The 21,661-nt window shown below is 31.4% G+C and overlaps 1 protein-coding gene across 1 annotated transcript; it reads right to left on the bottom strand.

The window, feature by feature from the left end:
* Window positions 1–594: 594 nt before the first annotated feature.
* LOC145016020 (auxin-induced protein 15A-like) lies at window positions 595–963 on the bottom strand. Its single transcript, XM_078974462.1, has one exon. The coding sequence runs from the start codon at window positions 961–963 to the stop codon at window positions 595–597; it is 369 nt and encodes a 122-aa protein (XP_078830588.1).
* Between the last annotated feature and the right edge of the window lie 20,698 nt (window positions 964–21,661).

Genomic DNA, 21,661 nt, shown 5'->3' on the forward strand with positions numbered 1-21,661 from the left:
TAAAAGATATATTTTTCAAATTTATGATAACCATCCTATATCGTATGTTATGCAAAAAAAACATTGTAAGTTTGATAACCCTGCAAAGAAAGAAAAAGAAAAGGGTATAGAGAGAGCCAACTAATAATGGCATCTTTTAAATATTTAAGAGATAAAGATATATGCCCCACTAGTGCAATCACTGAAGGTAGTCAAATGAATTTAAGTTGAGACTCAATATTCAAGAAAAGGAGTAGGTAAACCAACTTGCTATAGCACTAAAGAAAAATGCCCAAATTGTTTGATGATTAGGTTTGTTGAAGATGTTATAAAAACCAAAAACATTGAACTTATGGAGTTATGGGTATTCTGTAAAATTGATTTTCATGTAACATAAGCTATCATTATTACTTATATTAACATTTTTTGTATCAAAAGTTCATAACTAACACCAACGCATCTTCCAAAACTCAAGTTTGCAGCCAAGTACATGAAGGATTAATTCATTTATAACCCCATATACCAAAAGATTATATTCGTAAACATCCTTAAAACCCTAAAAAGGGAGTTGCTAGAAACACAACTTCTCTCTTTTTACCACATGACTTCTTTACACTAAATAAACTCCTGTACCAAATTACTAAGATCAAATTTCCCATTGCAGCATTCCACAACACTTACCACCTCTTGGAAAGCCGTGACACTGCATGGAACCACTAATCCATTCTTCTGCTCGAACCCAAACTCATCTGAAGCCTTATCAAGCAACATCTTGAAGAGAGGATGAGACAAATAGCCTGTTGGAACCACGAACCTTTTTCTCTCTTCCCCTATGTAAAGCGCAATAAACCCAGTTGGGGTTGTGCAAGAAGGGGAAGAACATGCCTCTTCTTTTTCCCTAAGCAAGTACTCATGGTGTGATGAGTCTGTGCCATTAACGACTTTAACTTTTACCTTTTTGGCCAGTTTCTTGACTGAACCCATCTTTCCCAACATGTTGTTCTTGAGAGAGAGAGAGAGAGAGAGGGGGGAGAGAGAATGAAAGAAATATTTGAGAGTTTTGAACGATGATAGTGGGGAGGAAGGGGAATATCGAATATGTTATATGTAGTGTAGAGCATAGAGAGGAGGAATTAATGTCCCAAAAGATGGTCAACTTATTGACTTTATATATCATAAAGATTTGTGAGCCTTATGATTGTGTTGGTATTCTTGTGTCATGGGAATCTCATCATTTTACTTTGTCTTATCATCCTATATATATAGTTTGTACGTTTTCTTAAATTGCTTGATTGTTTAAAATTGGTTTACATTAATATAATGAGATGTAATGTTTTACTGGTGTATTTATTGTTTTATTGGTCTTCCTAGAAACCTGTTAATTTGATTTAGCATTTAACACCATTGACCAACAAAGATTAAATATATAAATAACTTAGTAAAGATAAAATTATGTATTAAATACTTTCTTCCTCTAAGTCTTCTCAATGGTTTTACGCATGATAAAATATAAAGTAACAAAATTACAAAATATTTAGCCATTCAAATATTTGAAAAGGGCAAGGACAAATTGGTAAAAATCAAAATTATTCTGAAGATTGGATTTCATTTTAGAAACTCAATATTATATTTTAATGTAGTATACGAATGCATTAATTACCACTTATATCATTAAACCTATTAATGCTTGTTAAAAACAAATTTAATATTTTATTTAAGTTATTAATAAATTTATACATCAATGTACATAGTTTTAATATTAATTTTTAAAGAAAAATTATAACTAACACAATGTTGGGGTTGGTGTGTATGTTGATGGGCGTTAATGGTGGGTGGCATGATAAATTTTACTTTCTCTCACCCATGGATCTTAATTTTAAGGGTAAATTTCACGATTGGTTCCTGTGGTTTGGGGTAATCTGCATGGTTGGTCCCTATAAATAATTTTTAACTCGGATCATTCCTATAATTTGTTTTCGTCTCGGATTTGGTCCCTGATCAAGTTAAAAAGACTGATTTGCCCTTAATAATATTTTTATTGATTTCTTTTATAATTTTATTTTAGTTAATATGTATTTTAAATATTAAATAATTAAATAAACTTATCCTCAACTAACCCCCACCCGGTCACCCATACAACCCTCCTTTCACCTTTTCCTTTTCTGCTCTCGTATCCTGTAATGTGGCTGGCTCACTTCCCTAAAAGCCATCGCCGGTCTTCTGTACCACCACCACTGTTCCTATCGTCGGAGTTAAAATCAATACTTCTTTGGCAGTTAACCTAAACCTGTAACCGGGATGCTGCTTTTTCATTGTTCAACTTTATCTGGTGAAACAACAAATTTGAAAATTTCAACAACAAATAGAACACTTTGATCAAACTCAAAATCAATCTCTATTTTATATAAAAATCTGAAATTTACATTTTTAAATCTTAATTGACTACTGATTCTCGCTTCCCATAGCTGTCCAAGAAACAGATTCACCATCACAATTAACAAAAAGCAAAATCAGACTAAGACGAAGAGATTGCTAAGATGGATCAACAAATTGGGGAACAAAAAGGGCATTTACTGGTGTTGATCAATAAATAATTTGAAGAAAAATGGAGATGGAGATTTCCAGTCGGAACATTTACCGACATCGACGACGTCGTTCCTCCAAGCTCTCTTCGCAAACCTCCACCTCAAAGTCTATCCCCTTCTGAAACCATTGCTTTTTGAAACCCGACGTCCAACCTAACCCCCGCTTCATTCTCCTTCGTCTTCTCCCTGCCGTTGCACCCCATAAAACCCACTTGATCGATTAGGGTTCAAACTAGCTGAAAATCCTAAATAATCAACCATGTTCATGCTCTTCTCATACATAATCGAGTCCAGGTTAACTCGATTAGGCTTCCAATAAGAAGAAATCGAGTCCATTTGGGGATTTGACCCTCAGTGTAAACCCCCTGGTCTAATTGTGAGGTGTATGGCAATCAATCTTCACCATATGAACAATATTGTTTCCGGCGGAAGAATCGATTTCACGCAACGAAGGTGGTCGATAGCAGTATATAAAGTGATGTCCTATGGAGAAGACGAACTTATTATAGAAGTTAGGAATTAGGAAGAAGGAACGGCGATGAAGAGGAAACGAGGATGAAGGGATGATGACAAACTGTGTATATTTTCTTAGGGTTTTATTTATTTATTTATTTTAATTTATGTTTTATTTGTAATTTATAATAATAGAAAAATAAAGCAAAATATATTTAATAAGGGTAATCTTGTCATTTTACATCTACTAGGGACCAAACGTGCAACAAAAACATACCATAAGGATTATTCGAGTTAAAAATACTTTATAGGGACCAACCATGCAGACTACCTCAAACCACAGGGATCATTTGTGTAATTTACCCTAATTTTAATTCATATGGATTGTCTTAAAACTAAGTCGATTTTGATTACATTTAAGGTTAAGCGGGTAAAATTTAAAAAAAAAATGTAAAAAAACAAGTCAAAAATCTTATAAAAACATCCGGGTACTAATAATCTCTTAGATCATTTTATTTATAGAAATAGTTTATTGTATTAATAGTAAATTTTTTTAATATATATCCTAAAGAGAAACATTAACTATTCGAAAATATTATCATAATTAAATATTAAATACATTAATTATACGAAATATTTTTATAATTAACATATTTTATAATTTTCAATGAGAAATATTCCCTAAAATGAATACATTTTACATTTAATTATTGTAGTATTCTTTATAATTAATATTTTTATTTGCGTTCTTAGACCGAAAGAAGTGGTGTATGACATGTCATGTTGACAAATGAGATTTTTAACAGTCACCTCACCGCTCCGTTGTTTTTGTCACAAGATATGCATGACATACCTTTTTTTAGTGGTGGGACAAATTGGTAAAAACTGAATAAAAAAACAATATATATATATATATATATATATATATATATATATATATATATATATATATATATATATATTCACTAGGGATGTTAACGGGGTTAAACGGGACGGGGTTTGCATTCCCCACACCACCCCAAATTTCCCCATTCTCCTACCCTGTTCTTGAAATTTCTAGCCTCCTCATCCCCACCTCCACCCCGAGTTCCTGGATTACCCTTGCCCCTCACCCTTGTTTACCCGTCACCATGGGTTTTGGGCTATCTTTTTAGTGAGTTAAAAGAAAGTGTTTTTTAGGCTTAAAGATTCTTGTTTTTTGGGGGTTAAAATAATTACTTTTAAAATATTTTTACATGTTAAAAACAAAAATATTATAATATCTTCAAAATGTTATAACAACTGAAAAACGTTATACTAACAACTAAAAAACGTGATTTTTTTGTTGATTTTTGGAAGCTCAAATCATTGCTATTATATATATATATATATATATATATATATATATATATATATATATATATATATATATATATATATATATATATATATATATATATATATATATATATATCATGAGGGTTCGGGACGAGACCGCCCACCCACGTTACTGCTTCCAAAATTAAAACAGGGATTGACATTGTCTCCACCACCATCTCCATCCCTAATTTGTTTAACAAATATCTTCCATACAAAATCAGGTTCATAAAACTTTTTGACATCCATGACATTCACGTACATATTATTTCTACTTTCACTCTCGAGACCCAAAACCACAAACCAACTTTTTCATTGCCATGTCACAATGAGGAAACACTCTATGTCATGATTGTCATGGCTTGACGAGCTAAGTATCACCCCACCTTCTAAAGCCTTAAAGCACATGACAAAAAATCTCTTAATAATATAATTACATCTTCTATGTCTTATTAATTAACAAAATATTAAAATTCTCTTTAATAACTGAAGGTTTTTTTTGCTACACGTGAATCTCTCATTAGTTTTAACACTTGTCATTTTGTGATATTTTTAAAATAAATAATATCCACTTGTTAATTTTTGGTTTTTTCAATTTTTATAATTAAAGTCATATATTTATATACGTAAAGTATTGAATATCATATATATAATATTAAATTGTAATAAATACATTTCTTCATTTCTTATTTTAAAGTTGTAAAAATGTTTGTTTTTGTTACGCGTTTGGTTTAAGACCCATAAGAATCACGATTATAAAATTAAGAAGAAATTACACGAATGGTCCCTATGGTTTGGGGTAATTTGCGCGTTTGGCCCCTAACTTATTTTTTTTAACTTGGAAGGTCTCACATGTTTGTTTTTGTTATGCGTTTGGTCCCTACTATTTGTTTTTTTTATGCGCTTGGTCATTATCTTACAAAAAAGACTATTATTTAAATAGCGAAAAATTGTGGGTTAAGTAAGCAAACGTGAGGGAAAAAGATTGGGGGTGTGTTTATTTAAATAGATTAAAAAATTAAGGGCAAAATGGTCTTTTTCGGTAAGACATGGACCAAACGCATAACAGAAACAAACAGTAGGGACCTTCTGAGTTAAAAAAATAAGTTAGGGACCAAACACGCAAATTACCCTAAACCATAGGGACTATTCGTGTAATTTACTCTAAAATTAATTAAACTTTTATAGTAAAAACTCAAAATTATTAATCATTTATTTTAAATAAGGTATTAATTAAAAGATTTTTTAGTTATATAAAATTATAATCATTGATTTAAATAAATATGTAAAATTATATCGCTTTATAATTTGTATTAATCTTATTTTAATTTTTATTCTAATAGTATTAATTTAGGGGATGTTTGGATTAACTTATTAGCTTATTTGTGGTGGGAATAAGCAATAAGCAATGGAAGAGATGTTTATTAAAATTAGTTTATTTAGTTTATTCCTAACACAATAAGTTGATTTTTAAGGATTTTATCCAAACACTTAAACTTAGCTTATTGTGGTGTAATAAGCAATAAGTACCCTCTTTTTTTTCTTATCAAAACACCTCTTTAATGTAATTAGAATGAAAATTTTAAATTTAGAAAATTTGAAATGGAGAATCAATAGGTTAACAAGTTGCATTCATTAAATAGGAGACATAATAGGGTGACACATGGCAAAAGAAGAATAAAATATGCATTAATTTGGGAGCCTAGTATGGTGACACATGTCAAAAAGAAAATAAAACTATTCTTTTATTATAATATTAGAATTAGAATTAGAATTAGAATTAGAATTAGAATTAGAATAGGGAGTGGATATATATATATATATATATATATATATATATATATATATATATATATATATATATATATATATATTATTTTCAAACTTTCCTTGGTTTTATTTGCTATATGCCTATTTCAGACTATCACTCAAATACTGTATGCTACATTTATATGTGTGCATTCAAAAAATAATTTTGTAAAGATCTTTAAGAAATGATGACAAACTACTTCGTTTTGAAATGAGATTTTATCATAAACTTGTGCATCCATTTAGGATATATTAAGACGAGGTGTAACACTCATGGATAGCTAATTTGAAAATTTGAAAGATGTTTGTGATGTCATTTTATAATACCCTTACATGCCCTTGTATACAATATCATAGTATTATATATATATATATATATATATATATATATATATATATATATATACACACACACACACATGCACGCACACAAAACCCTAATCTTCAACCATTATTGTGAAAATTTGACTTTAAGATTGACTTGAATATTGGAGTAGAAGCATATGCATATGCATTGCATTATTGAAGTTGTTAATTTACTCTTGATGATTTTGATGATATTTAGAAATGTCTATTCTTAAACTCCTCATTTCTCTAACTATTGAAATTTACTAATCTTTTAAGGTTTTAAAAACCAACTTAGGGGATTAACTTTAGATTTGGATTGTGGATATTATCAAACCTGTAAGATTTGACCTTGATAATGCTTTCCAACCTTTTTTTAGAATAACTTACACATTTATCCATTATTATACTCCTAAATCTATATATTTTGTCCACAATGTGACTTGAATCATTAATGTGTCATTATCTAAATTTTCAAATGAAAATTTCATTTTTAAATTCATAGAAAAACATAGTTTACATTTCAAAACCCAAATTGATAAGTTGTTCTCAACACAAAACAATAAATTGTTTGACAATATCCTAGAATCCTCAAAACATAATCTCTAGCTAGTGTATACAATCATGTCGACGCCTTCCTGCAATCCTGAGATGTACCTGAAACACATTTCACACAACACTGTAAGAACAGAGCTTAGTGAGTTCCCCAAAATACCACACACAAATAATTAGCCTCTCATGGCTATACTCGGTAAGGACCATCCAATCATGTGTCTCAGTGAAGACCGTCTGGTCTTACAACTCGGGTTGGACCCTCCAGTCCAGTATTCGAGTGAAGACCCTATAGTCTCACAACTCGGCTTAGACCCTCCGATCATAACTCAATAAGGCACAAAATAATATACAACACAAATCACAACGAAAAAAATGCATAATATCAAATAACCCAATATAAGCACATAAGTCCCTCCGGTCAGTAACTCAGATAAGACCCTCCGGTCACACAGTATTACCACTCAGGTAAGTATAGTGAGAAGACTCACCTCGTAAGTAAAGCAAGTAGGTCTCGTACTCAACGGTCGGTCTAGACTCCGCCTACGTATCATAACCATCTCTAATAAACAATTTATAACAATAACTCCAAATGCATTTAGCTTATTCATTTACTAACTCTTGGAAAAGGTGAAAGACCATTTTACCCCTCCATGGTCTCCAAAGTCCTCCACTTGATCAAACCTTAAAAGTCAACGAAAGTCAACACTTAAGTCATCAGTTCATATTGACCTAACTCGTCAAGTGCATCTATGCGACTCATTGAGTTCCTTCTGTTCTTAGAAAAATCGGGAAAATTCAACTCAACTTGCCGAGTTGTCTCACCAACTCGTCAAGTTTGTACAACGTCCAGGATATCGGGGAAAACCCTAATAAACTCGTCGAGTTGGCTAACAAATTCATCAAGTTCCTTCAGCTCAATCAGTCATTCAGACACTTTTAAGCGAGACTAAGACCCTAAACTCTAGATCTAGCCTTCTAAGGTCGGAATACCATGTAAAGATGCAAGCTTTACGTCCATGCATGACATCTAGGGCCAAGTTTGCCAAAACAAAGCTCAACAAAGGGTTTAGGTATGGAAGTTGGCCAAAGCTAGACAAAGCTCGAGTCTTTAGGCCTAAAGGGCCTAATTGTGACAACCCGATATTTTCCAAAAGCAGTGTAACACTCAAAAGTCAAATACAACAAAAATTATTTGGAGCCAATTAAATTAACCTTAAAAAATAAAGTGTTCAAATATCTGAGTTGGGATACATCAAATGTTAGATATCGTGCCAAGGTTTCCAAAAACATAAAGAACATTCAAAACCGGGTTATATCGAAGAAATTATGACCACTCGTATATTTACGACACACCGTTAAAATGCTATTTAACATAAAAAGTGAAATTTTCAATAAAATACATTTTAGCCTTAAGTATCTAAACAAAAGATGTAGAGTTCGTTAGACTGTAAACATACATAAAAAGATCGCCCAAATTGGACCTCGTATGAAGAAGTTACGAATTTCCTAAGTTTTGTAACAGTAGTAGAGGGCTAAAAACTCGAATTGAAGATTGAGTGTTATTTAGCTATCGCCACCTAAATGGAAGTTGAAGAGCTCCACAATAGTAATAAAATGATAAAAAGACAAACAAAAACCGACGTCGAATAAAGAAACTATGAATTTTTAACGGACTTTAGTAGTCCCGGCCTATTAACAATATATTATTAAAAATAAAGTCAAAACTAGCCGACGGAGTCTAAATGAAAGTTGTAGAGCATAATCTCACCTACGCGTGGATATAAAGAACGCGAAAAATGGAGCCCGTATGCGAAAGTTACGGAATTTAGAAGATGGAAGACTGGATTACGCCCCGCGTAATCCCAGAGTACGCGCCGCGTACTAGACCCAGTGTCAAGTCCCATCGGCTCGAGTGCTCTATGCTAGCTAGACCTGAGTCGTAAGCCATGATGCATTTTTACGCCCCGCGTAACCGAAGTACGCCCCGCGTACTGGGTACGCCCAGCGTACTCCGGTAGTACCCCCCGCGTACGAGGATCCTCCAGCCTATAAATAGAGAGGTTGAGCTTCGGGTTTTTGCACACAATTCTCAGATCCTCTCTCACTTTTACACACCCTAGAGCTCCAGAGACCCTCCTGAAACCTCGGTTTCCGTACCCGAACCCCCGACGAAAGATCTACGCTACCAAGATCCTCGAAGAGTCCGAAGACGCAGCTTGCCGCGATCAAAGTTCTGCTCAACTTTAGCCTCTCTCTCTTCGAACAAAACGAGTGAGTTCATACCCCTACTTTTCAATTCTTTTCATGTTTTAGGGGGGGAATACAAGTACATTACATGTTAAAGTATCATTTTATAAACATAAATGTAATGTCTATCTTAGAATATCGATACAAACATCTTTATGTATAAAGAGCTATTATATCACCAAGTTATTTTCACCAAATGGAACATACTTTCTGAAAAACTATAATGGGTATAGTTAATGAGTCAATCGTACATTTGACATATACATCTTGAAAAACGAAACACTTTCAAAAGAAGTAAAGTCATTCTTATTGTAAATCTATTTATACTAAGCAATGTGAGGTATTCAAACTTCAACGTACACTTATGTATGCATTTCAAGTCCTGTATTATATACCATAATCTCTTTGAGGGAGAGCGTAATACTTGTGTATAGATCTATACGAGATTGACAATCCCGCACCTAAACTATTAGCTATAGTTAGACCGGCAGGTCTGGGGTGACAAATGTCATAACACTACAACACTTGAATAATGTTGTTACATGCATTCAGTGTCAATAGTATGGTTATAAAACTCACATAAAAAGTATAAAAACAAGTTTGATTTACGAGATTTATATATGCATTACAGTTTTGTACATTATTTTTCATACAAAGTTATCTTTATCATTCAAGTACGAAAAATACTAACGCATTCCAACTCCGGAAACTCTTCGAATCATTTATAGAAAATATTGGATTTTCTGAAAACCTCATTTACCGATTTGCTGCCAAAAAGGATATACTTTTCAACTCAAAACACTCATGAACTCACCAACTTAATTATTGACACTTTTTCAAAACCACTTGTATTTCTCAGGGAACCAGTAATACAGGTAACCATCAACCTTTGGAAGAAGGAACGCTAAGAACGTTTATCGTTAAACATTTATATCATCATATTGTAATATTTTTTTGGAAATATGTATAACGCAACAATGTACGTTTTTATTATATATATGATGGTTGTGTACTTTCTTTACGATATTCAATTGTTATGGTACTACGTGAAGTCATCCACCCCCGAATGTTTCCGCCATTCTAGTTTGGGGGTGTGAAACTAATAATGTCCAGATATGAAGTCTTAGCTTCAATGTACGCTCAAAGTCACTAATTACTCAAGAAAATGCTAAAAATAGCCATAAACTCCCTAATGGGGAGATCTAACAAACAAGTGATCAAGGTAATGACTTTTTCCCTCAAATTTGCTGTTGTAACAGAATAGATGCCAGATCCAAGGCCTCATTCTTGTTCTTAATCCTTGACTCTTCAAGTTCCTTCAAAGAATGCACCAAAACACACACTCTTAGCTTCACTCTCTCAAAGTGGATGATAATTCAATTAGGGTTTGTCTCAGGATGATAAGGTGATGAGGGAGGTGGAATAAAAGGCTTGAGGTCCTTTAAATAGGATACAAACCCTGAATATTAGGGTTTTCACACTCAGCTCCTACTCGTCGAGTTGGGGTCCTCCAACTCGCTGAGTCGATTCTAAAATTCATGCGGCCACTTCAATCTCTACTTGACAAGTTGCGACTTCCAACTCGTCGAGTTTCCCTGTTAAAATGAATAAAACAATTTAAATTTATACTTGGGAGTCGAGATGTTACATAACTTTTGGTTGATAGACACTTATCATTCAACTTTTGATACTATTTGGCAAAATGTCCTGTGATACTATGCTTTTCAAGCCTAACTTAAGTATTTTGATGTGTTCAGACCGATAGACTTGGTTAAAGACCATGTTATATTTAATTAGCAGTTGGATATGTAGAAGATGTGGTATTATGATTTAAGTTGTATGTAAGATGTTTACTTAAGTTTGTCTCTTGATAATTTGTTATATCGCTTTGACACTTTAAACTTTTTCAAATGTTAAGAACTTGACTGTTTAAGACTTTTATTCACAAATTATTTTCTTAAAATTATTATTGTTTTAAACTTTTTCAAATGTTAACATCTTGACCGTTTATGACTTTTATTCACAAATTATATTTAAAAATTGTTTTAAATATATAGCTCATATATTTTCGGACTTCAATAAAATCATTATTGACCATTTTTATATTGTTTTATTAGAATAAACTGTTTTTTTAACCGACAAACTAACATATTCCTAATAAAATCATATATGTCTCCTAATGAGACTTAAATCCATGATCTTTTTAATTTGAGAGTGTCACACATTACCGTTCGGCAAAATGCCCTTTGGTTAGAATAAATTATTACTTTAATAAAAGTTAAAATAATAATCATTTAAAAAATTTTAAAAACAAAAAAAAAAAACAAAAAACAAAAAACAAAAAACAAAAAAAAAACAAAAAACATGATTCATCTACTAAATTAAACATGGCTCATTTTTAACTTAACTTTAATTTGAATTGCTATTATGTTTATTGTATTACTTCTAAACATTTAAGTAATTAGTCGAATTATTGTTATTATTATAAACTTTTGAGTAAATTACACAAATGATCCTTATGGTTTAGGGTAATTTGCATGTTTAGTCCCTAACTTATTTTTTAACTCGGAAGGTCTCTATTGTTTATTTTTGTTACGCGCTTGGTCCCTGTGTTACCTAAAAAGATTATTTTGCTCTTGATTTTTTTTTTAATTTATTTAAATAAACACACCCCACCCCACCCCTTCACATTATCTCACTTACCCTAACATTTTTTCATATTTAAATAATAGTATTTTTAATTAAGATAGGGATCAAACACGTAACAAAAACAAATAGTAGGGACCAAACGCATAACAAAAACAAACAATAGGAACCTTCCGAGTTAAAAAATAAGTTAGGGACCAATCATGCAAATTACCTCAAACCATAAGGACCATTTGTGTAATTTACTCTAAACTTTTAAAAGATGAAATGTAGAAATTAATATGAAAATGGAGGTCTCCGTCCCGTTGGCAGTACCGAACCAACCATAACGTGCGTGATTGAATTTTGAAAGAGAAGTATGCTAAAGATTCTTCCACCAACAAATCTGGGGTGGTACTCTTTCCCTTTCTTAAGGTTTTTCTTGCGTATCTTATGTTAATTACAAGGTGTTTTAAATGTATGCATATTTAAAAGTACTTTTATAAAACACTAGATTATAGCCCGCGTTAAACGCGTGAAACGCATAAAAAAACATATAATCGTTTATAGATATTGTATAATGATTATAAAAAAAAAATATATGATTATTGGTATTATTGAAATATGTAGAAAATACATTGAAAACGATATATATATATATATATATATATATATATATATATATATATATATATATATATATATATATCTTTACTACTTATAAAAGAAATCTAACTATTTCTATAAATAGATTGAATATAATAATATTATTTTTTTAAGACGTACAAACGATTAAGCTAATATTACAAACAACCATTAATAAAATAATATTAAATTTTAAATTTGTTTTGATTCCTTATATTTCTCAGCAAAATCCTAATTTCATGGTCATTCAAAATTTAAAACCTTTTCATCCTAATACGCTTCAACAAATATCCTTTAAATGTTGCATTTGCAGCTGATTAAAATATCTCATAGCAGACGTGTGTTTGTTCTCTCCACCTTATAAACCCTGCTATAAATCCCACTGCCATGAAGTATTTCCCTTATAAACCCTAATCGTTTTTCTCCCTCTCTTAGACGAAGACAATGTGTTTTTTTTAAGAAAAAAAGTTTGAAAATATTCCAATTTCTCAAAAAAATTTACCCCAAATGCGAAACTGGGTAAAATTTTCCATTTTGCGAAGACTACAGGGATGCGAAATGAAAATTCTGCACTTTTGTCTTTTTATGACCCCATTTTGCGAAGTTGGACCACTTATATTATTTCTTGAAAAGATCAGGTGCCAAATGCGAAACTCTAAGCTTTCTTCCCCAATTCGCATTTATACATTAAAAACTTCGCATTTTCATTCAAATTCTTCGCATCTTGCATCCATCCGTCTTTGAGTTCATTCGCATTTCATCGCATTAACTGAGAAATTAATCAGTTGTCTCATATTCGCATTTCAGTTGTTTGAGAAACCCAGATACGAACCCAAATGCGAAACCCACAGATTTCAAATGCGAACCAACCAAAAATCATCAACCACGTACTTGTGTCACCAAATGCGAACTGAATATCACCATTAAATTCTCCTCGCATTCTATAGATGCGAACACAATCCAGATCTCCGACTCCAAGCTTGCGAAATCAAAATCAATTAACCTCAAACAAATCGTGAACTTCTTATGCGAACTGTTTTGACCCACAAAACCAAATGCGAACTCAATTGATGTCATATGCGAACTGATTTCATAGATGCGAACACAATTGATTTCATATGCGAATCCACATCCATCGATATGAAACCAATACCAGTTACAAGCAATTAGTAGCAACCATCGATCCTCTAATTTTCAATTACTCAGCCTTCGCTTTTCATACAACCCGTCGACCCTGAAAAATCGATAAACACCAAATGTCTCATTTTTAGATCGATTTTCTGATTAAATGTCATATTTGAAGAATGATCGATTTTCTGATTAAATGACCCCATTTTGCGAAGTTGGACCACTTATATTATTTCTTGAAAAGATCAGGTGCCAAATGCGAAACTCTAAGCTTTCTTCCCCAATTCGCATTTATACATTAAAAACTTCGCATTTTCATTCAAATTCTTCGCATCTTGCATCCATCCGTCTTTGAGTTCATTCGCATTTCATCGCATTAACTGAGAAATTAATCAGTTGTCTCATATTCGCATTTCAGTTGTTTGAGAAACCCAGATACGAACCCAAATGCGAAACCCACAGATTTCAAATGCGAACCAACCAAAAATCATCAACCACGTACTTGTGTCACCAAATGCGAACTGAATATCACCATTAAATTCTCCTCGCATTCTATAGATGCGAACACAATCCAGATCTCCGACTCCAAGCTTGCGAAATCAAAATCAATTAACCTCAAACAAATCGTGAACTTCTTATGCGAACTGTTTTGACCCACAAAACCAAATGCGAACTCAATTGATGTCATATGCGAACTGATTTCATAGATGCGAACACAATTGATTTCATATGCGAATCCACATCCATCGATATGAAACCAATATCAGTTACAAGCAATTAGTAGCAACCATCGATCCTCTAATGAGGAAACAGTTTCCTATTCGATTGTGCTTTGCAATGACAATCAATAAAGCTCAGGGACAAACAATTCCATATGTAGGTATCTATCTTCCAGAACCAGTATTCTCGCATGGACAACTTTATGTTGCATTGTCCAGAGGGGTTTCACGTTGCAATACAAAAGTATTAGTAAAGCCTAACGAAAATTCAAAAGGTGATGGGGTTTATACAGCAAATGTGGTGTATAAAGAAGTATTGCACGATTAATATTTTGTGTCGTCTTGACTGGTTGCTTTTTATTGGTTATTTGATGCATGATGTAACAAATAACACCATAGTTTGATTATATTGTCTTCAATATGTACTTTTTTTTTTAACATAACAATTTTGTAATGGAAACATATCACCGAAAGAACTCACGTGCCCCGCCGCTTTGCGCGGGTAGACGGCTAGTATATATATATATATATATATATATATATATATATATATATATATATATATATATATATATATATATATATAATCATTGAAAGATCTTTTTGTAGACAACATTTTTTGTTTTATTAGTTGAACGATTTTCATCGTGTTATATAGTTATGATATATATATATATATATATATATATATATATATATATATATATATATATATATATATATTTATAAGCATTTTAATTAGACGTTCATTGCATACTAATGTTACCTAATTTAAACATATATTGACAATTAATATACCGTTTTTTCTATTGTATTAAATATTAACAACTATTTTATTTATTCAAATAAAGTTATGTAATATAATTTATAAAATGTTAAATGTTATATAGATTTAATTTTAGTATATCATCAATGGAGATTCTTTTCTAAATCATGATTGGTTTATTTTAAATTGATTATAAATATAAATTGCTAGCTTTTATGTTTGTTCTTATTTATTTAGTGTTCGCAAAAATTTTGCATTAGTTTTGGCGCAACTTTGAATAATTTTAGTATATCATCAATTTAATTTGATATATCTATCAATTATATGAAATATCAAATAATGACATTTCATTACTATTGTGATAATTTAGTTTATATATTGTATTTTCACTAATCTTAACGGTCTTATTTTTTGTTATAACCGTAACACATTTATTAAATGTACTTTTTACAAATCTCCTAATATCTTATAATTTTAATCTTACTTTATAATTTTTTATAACTATGTTATTTTCAAGATTGACTGCTTTAATAGTGTTTTTTTTTTAGTGTATTCAATTTTATATTTCATTGTACAACATTATCGTTTGTATGTATTCTGAAATTTCACTTTAAAAATGTTTAATGTTTACACCTTGATATAAATTTTTTTAATAAACTCATGTAATAATTATGGAATATATATCTCGTTTAATTAACACTCACTTCCTTTATTATATCAAATTTCTCATTAAACGGATATACTTTTGGAAAATAATAATTATAATAGGGCAGCATTATCTAAAACGTAAATATTTGATATACTTTTGGAAAAAAAAAAATCAGGGATCATTAAAAAAATTTATATAAATAAAATACAAATTTAAATTTGTTGAAATTATGGATGAAATTACTGATGAAAATTTATTTTGGAAGGAGTTGTATTTTGTAAGGTATAATAATATTACAAAATTTGAAATATCTATATTTGTTGTGTAAATTAATAAATTTTATTGTTACTATACGAAGATAAAAAAGTAGGTTGATATGATATATAAAAACATAATAATTTCAATGATATTTTAAAATGATGCCAAAATTAGCCGGACTCTTATGACATAAAAGTTAAAAAAAAAATCATAATCATCTCTAATATATAAAAGTAACATTTCGTAATTAATGTGAGTTCCTAGGATAGTTAATTTTTGTTTTGTTAAAGGTACCTAATACATTTTCATGTTTATTTGAAAAGTTTCAGAAAAGTAGTTAACTGATTTCATGTAATTTGTGACAAACAAAATCGAAATATATGAATACATACATTTGATATAGGAACAAAAAATGATCGAAAAAAATATAAAAAGCGAAAAAAGGTACTGACCTTCTAGCGCACAAGAGCGAATGTTGATAGCAGAGAATGATGATGGAAGTTATAAGCAATATTAACGATGTTGTAGGAGAAGGTTTGAAGAAAAGAATCGATTGAAAATAAATGTGAGTCGTGGATTCAATGATGAATCGTATATGTATGTGATAATTTGAATATGATTTTTCGGTATTAATGATTTCCTAATAAAAAAGATTTTATATTACTGGTTTACTAATATAAACGGATTTATATTAATGGTTAATATTAAGGTCTTGATTGAAATGATTTGTTAGTAATATATTTTTAAAATTGATCATATTAAAATCTTCATAACTGAAAATTCAAGATGTAAAATATGGAAAGCTTTTATTGGAATTAAATACATTCCATTTCAATGAATGTAAGTTATTGATTGATGATTGGAAAACATTTATTGGAATTAAATACATTCCATATGGAGAAGATGATGTCAGCAATTTGATCTAAGGGTGGAAAAAATAAGATTGAAATACAATCAATGGTCCAGATTATTTAAGATGATGTCATAAAGTTTCTCTTTTAGTAATATTTAAGATTTAAGTTGTTTTACATCCACAAGCAACCGAATGTGAACATATTGGATTTTGGCATGTACAAACTACAAAGCATGCATATCTAACGAAATAACAAATACACGTTAAAAGTCTTGTAGTAACTATACTAGTCTTATATTTGTTCCGAGATGTCCGATTCCACAATAGAAGGATAACCGACTTTGTAATTTTGTTGCTTAAGCTAAGTAATTTTTTATTTTCTTATTTTAGTTATAGGCTTAATAATAATAATAATAATAATAATAATAATTATTATTATTATAATAATTATAATAATAATAATAATAATAATAATAACAACATAAAGTCACATAAGAATGAGACAATGGTGGAGATAAGATGATAGGCAATCCAAAATTTAAGATAGAATTAAATGACCAAAACTGATGGGCTCACATTTCAAGATAACCATATTTTCAATTATACTCTTTAGATTTTGAAAAATATCTAACGTATTCAAACCAAAAGAATGGTGACAGACTTATAAGGAGGAATGAGTCATAGCCGTTAGAGGAGAAAAGCGATGGACGGGATGAAAGCAAGAGAGAAAAAAAAAAAAGGCTTAGCGGTTTGAGAAATCCGTGCACGAGACAATTCAAAGAAGGAAAGTTAGAGAAATTGAGGTCGGGGTTTTGGGGTTGGACGGATTTGATATCCTCTGCCTAGGGTTTAACGGTTTTGGCCGAAGGAAGGAAACCACTTCTTCCTCTCTAAGTCAAAAACTTTTAAGATCAAATAATATTAACTTTTTAATATCTTAAAAAAAATTAAATATTTTTTTACTTTTTATTTTTATTTGTCTTTTTATTAATATAAAATAATGATATATGAAATCTATTAATTTTCTTTTTAATATGTTATATATATATATATATATATATATATATATATATATATATATATATATATATATATATATATATATATATATATATATATAGAGAGAGAGAGAGAGAGAGAGAGAGTTATGTTCCAATGAGAATATTTTTTTCGTGAGAACATTTGAGAACAATTCCAACGCACCCGTTCCCCACCCCACCAACTCTACTAGTATCAAAATCGGATTCCCATTCTCCTTTTTCACGGGTATTTAATCACATGTGATTATATGTATTTAATAACATATAAATCATATATGATTTGATATATATAATCACATGTGACTCAATACATATAATCACATGTAATTATATACAAGAAAAACCTAATGAATCAAAAACACAATAACAAATCTTTGTAGGCGGGGGTGGGGGTGGTGGCAGCGGGTGGTGGAGGCGGGGTGGTGGTGATTAGTGGTGGTGGTGTGTGGTGATGGGTGGTGGTAGGTGGATGGGTGGTTAGAAGTGTTCGTGATAGTGACGGGTGGTGGGTGGGTGTGGGTGGTGGAGGTAATTCATTTTTGCTTTGTGATTATATGAATCTAATCAGATATGATTAAATACATATAATCACATGTGATTATATGAATCTAATCATATATGATTTATGTGGACATAATTCATTTTTGCTTTTTTGATTCAATAGTTGTTCTCTGTATTTTATCAAATGTGATGTGACATTCCCATTTTCACGGCCAAAAAAGACCGATTTTGTTTATGCTTTATAAAAATCAGAGTTCTTCTTTTAATAAAAATGTTGCGGAATTTGTTCCCAGAAAAACATGATAAATACGTTATTAAAACATTTTCGGAGAAACGTATTTTATTCATTTCAAAACGTTTGGGATGTCATCGTTAATACAGAAACATAAGCATAAACAGAACTTACATTTATTTACACTAGTGATCTACATCTCTTTAAATCTCTCAGTGTAAAGTGACTTCGTATCAACACCTGTGATATAAATAAACTAAGTGGGTCAGGTTGGGAAACCTAGTGAGTACATAGGGTTTTCAACCCACAATAATATAATTATTATTTTCAAACAATCAAACAATCAACCCAATTACTCATCCCCATTATATGTTTTATTCTTAAGGATCTACCCTAAGAATCAACTATTCCTCGTTCATACATTCCTAAGGATCATCCTAAGGAATCGGCACGAAGTCCATCGTCACCGGGGTTTAGGCACTAAGTCTGCATAGTCGCCAGAATTTATACAATAGGCACTAAGTCTGCATAGTCGCCATGGTTCTTGGCACCAAGTCTGCATGATCGCCAGGGTCTAGGTATCAAGTCTGCATGATCACCAAGGTTTAGAGTACACCGGGTGAACACATCGTTCACAACACCTACAGGTTGCGAGCATGCTAGTGTTCCAATGACTGTCTAGAATAGTCTGTGGTTGTCATCCATACTCTGCTGAATGACGGGCCATCATTTGGGAAAAAGGCTTATCACATTATTCACCTCTCACCTTCACCTCGTGGTCTATAACACCTCTCAACTCATCATCCAACTCATATTTCATCTATTATATCTACCCATGTTTTACCCCAACATTATCGTAGATATAAAATACATATACAGTTTAAATCATTTAAAACATGTATAAAATCTTTCATCAGCATAGACAACAAGTATTCAGACAATATGCACACATAGCACGTAATTTATAATAAAATACTTCATATCTATGTGTAAGATGAAAGAGGACTATGCACTCACCTGATATGTGGTGACTCAACACTCGGACAGCGCTTCGATACTCTCAACACAATTTCCTTCGATAAAACCTAGTATCAACACCACTAGGGTTTAGTCTAACGATAACTGCGACTAATTAATAGTATAACTATTATTATTATTATATAAGCGTTAAATAACACTCAATGTAACTCATAATAACAGCCCAAACAATTATTTTAAGGTCCTAATAATGTTACTATAATTAATTAGAAGCTATATTAAAACTAGCATAGGTGTAGCTCACTTACAGCGGGTTTTTTCGCAAAACCGGGCTTCGCTGGAGCAGCGTTTCCTGAGCCAAAAGGCTCTTTTCTCGGAGCCGCCGGGCGCTCTGGAGCTTCCGCCTCGTGCTAGGGAGTTACCCTAGGCTTCAGGGGGTTAGGGAGGCTTAGAGAGAGAGAGAGTTTAGAGAGAGAAAGAAGGGTTTGAAGGTGTGAGAATGAATAGAACCCGACACCTCTATTTATAGGGGAGAAATCTGATGGACTCGTCGAGTCTGAATCATGACTCGCCGAGTTGGTGCATGTGGCACCCTTCTGGTGGTGCCACGTGTCCAATTCTGGTGGTGCCACGTCACCCCCTATCGCGTATCAGCCTTCAAACTTAGAAAAATCATAACTTTCGCATACGAGCTCCGTTTTCGACGTTCTTTATATCCACGCGTAGGTAAAATCAAGATCTACAACTTTCGTTTAGACTTCGTCGGCTAATTCTCGAAGATATCATAACTCCTTCATACGAACTCCGTTTTTGTTTGTCTTTTTACCGTTGAGTTCCTATTAATGAGATATTCAACTCTCATTTAGGTCGCGTAAGCCAAAAACCGCTCGAACTAAAATTCAAGTTTCGGGCCGTGCACTGCTAAGCCGAATCTTAGAAAAATCATAACTTCCTCATACGAAGTCAGATTTGGGCGTTCTTTTTATCGACGCTCTTAGTTTAACATATTCTACGACTTTTGTTTAGATTGCTAAGGATAAATCTCGCTCTATCGTAAATTCACTATTTACGCTTCCCGGTGTCGTGCCAGTTTTGCCGTAAAACTTCGACGGGACACAACTTCTTCGTTATAACTCGGATTTCGGCGTTTTTTATATGTATGGAAACCTTGTGACATATTCTAAAACTTGGTTAAGATTATTTATTCTAAATAATCTTTTGTCGAAAAATCATTTTCGATCCCTATTGACTCTAAATTGACTAGCCTGAATCTGCGGGCGTTACATGTGATTATAGGTATAATCATATGTGATTAAGTACATGAGCACAACTATTGAATCGAGAAGGAAAAAATGCATTTTTTCCAACTCAAATTATATATGATTATATACATATGTGATTAATACATACAATCATATATGATTAAACACATAAGAAAAAATATTGACTCATGAATATTATCAATATAAGTCATATGCGATTATATACATATAATCACATGTGATTAAGTACATGACTACAACTATTGAATTGAGAAAGAAATAATGAATATTGTCCATATAAATCATATGTGATTAAATACATATAATCACATGTGATTAAATATATTAGAACAATTATTGAATCGATGCAAAAATAAATATTTTCCATACGAATCATATGTGATTAAATATATATAATCACATGTGATTAAATACATAAGAACAACTATTAAATCAAGACGTTAAAAAAATATTGTCCATATAAATCTTATGTGATTAAATACATATAACCACATGTGATTTAATACACGATGCCAAATATTAAATCAAAAACACAAAAATAAATACGACCCACATAAATAATATTTTATTAAATACATATAATCACACGTAGTTATATGTATCAAATCACATATGATTTACGTGGACAATATTCATTTTTGCATTCTCGATTCAC

The sequence above is a fragment of the Lactuca saligna genome, chromosome 9, assembly GCF_052625555.1.
Source record: "Lactuca saligna cultivar CGN05327 chromosome 9, ASM5262555v1, whole genome shotgun sequence".
In the NCBI taxonomy this organism is placed as follows: domain Eukaryota; kingdom Viridiplantae; phylum Streptophyta; class Magnoliopsida; order Asterales; family Asteraceae; genus Lactuca; species Lactuca saligna.

What these genes read in the sequence shown, in the direction of transcription:
- LOC145016020 (XM_078974462.1), bottom strand. Translation starts at nt 963, where the DNA reads ATGGGTTCAGTCAAGAAACTGGCCAAAAAGGTAAAAGTTAAAGTCGTT.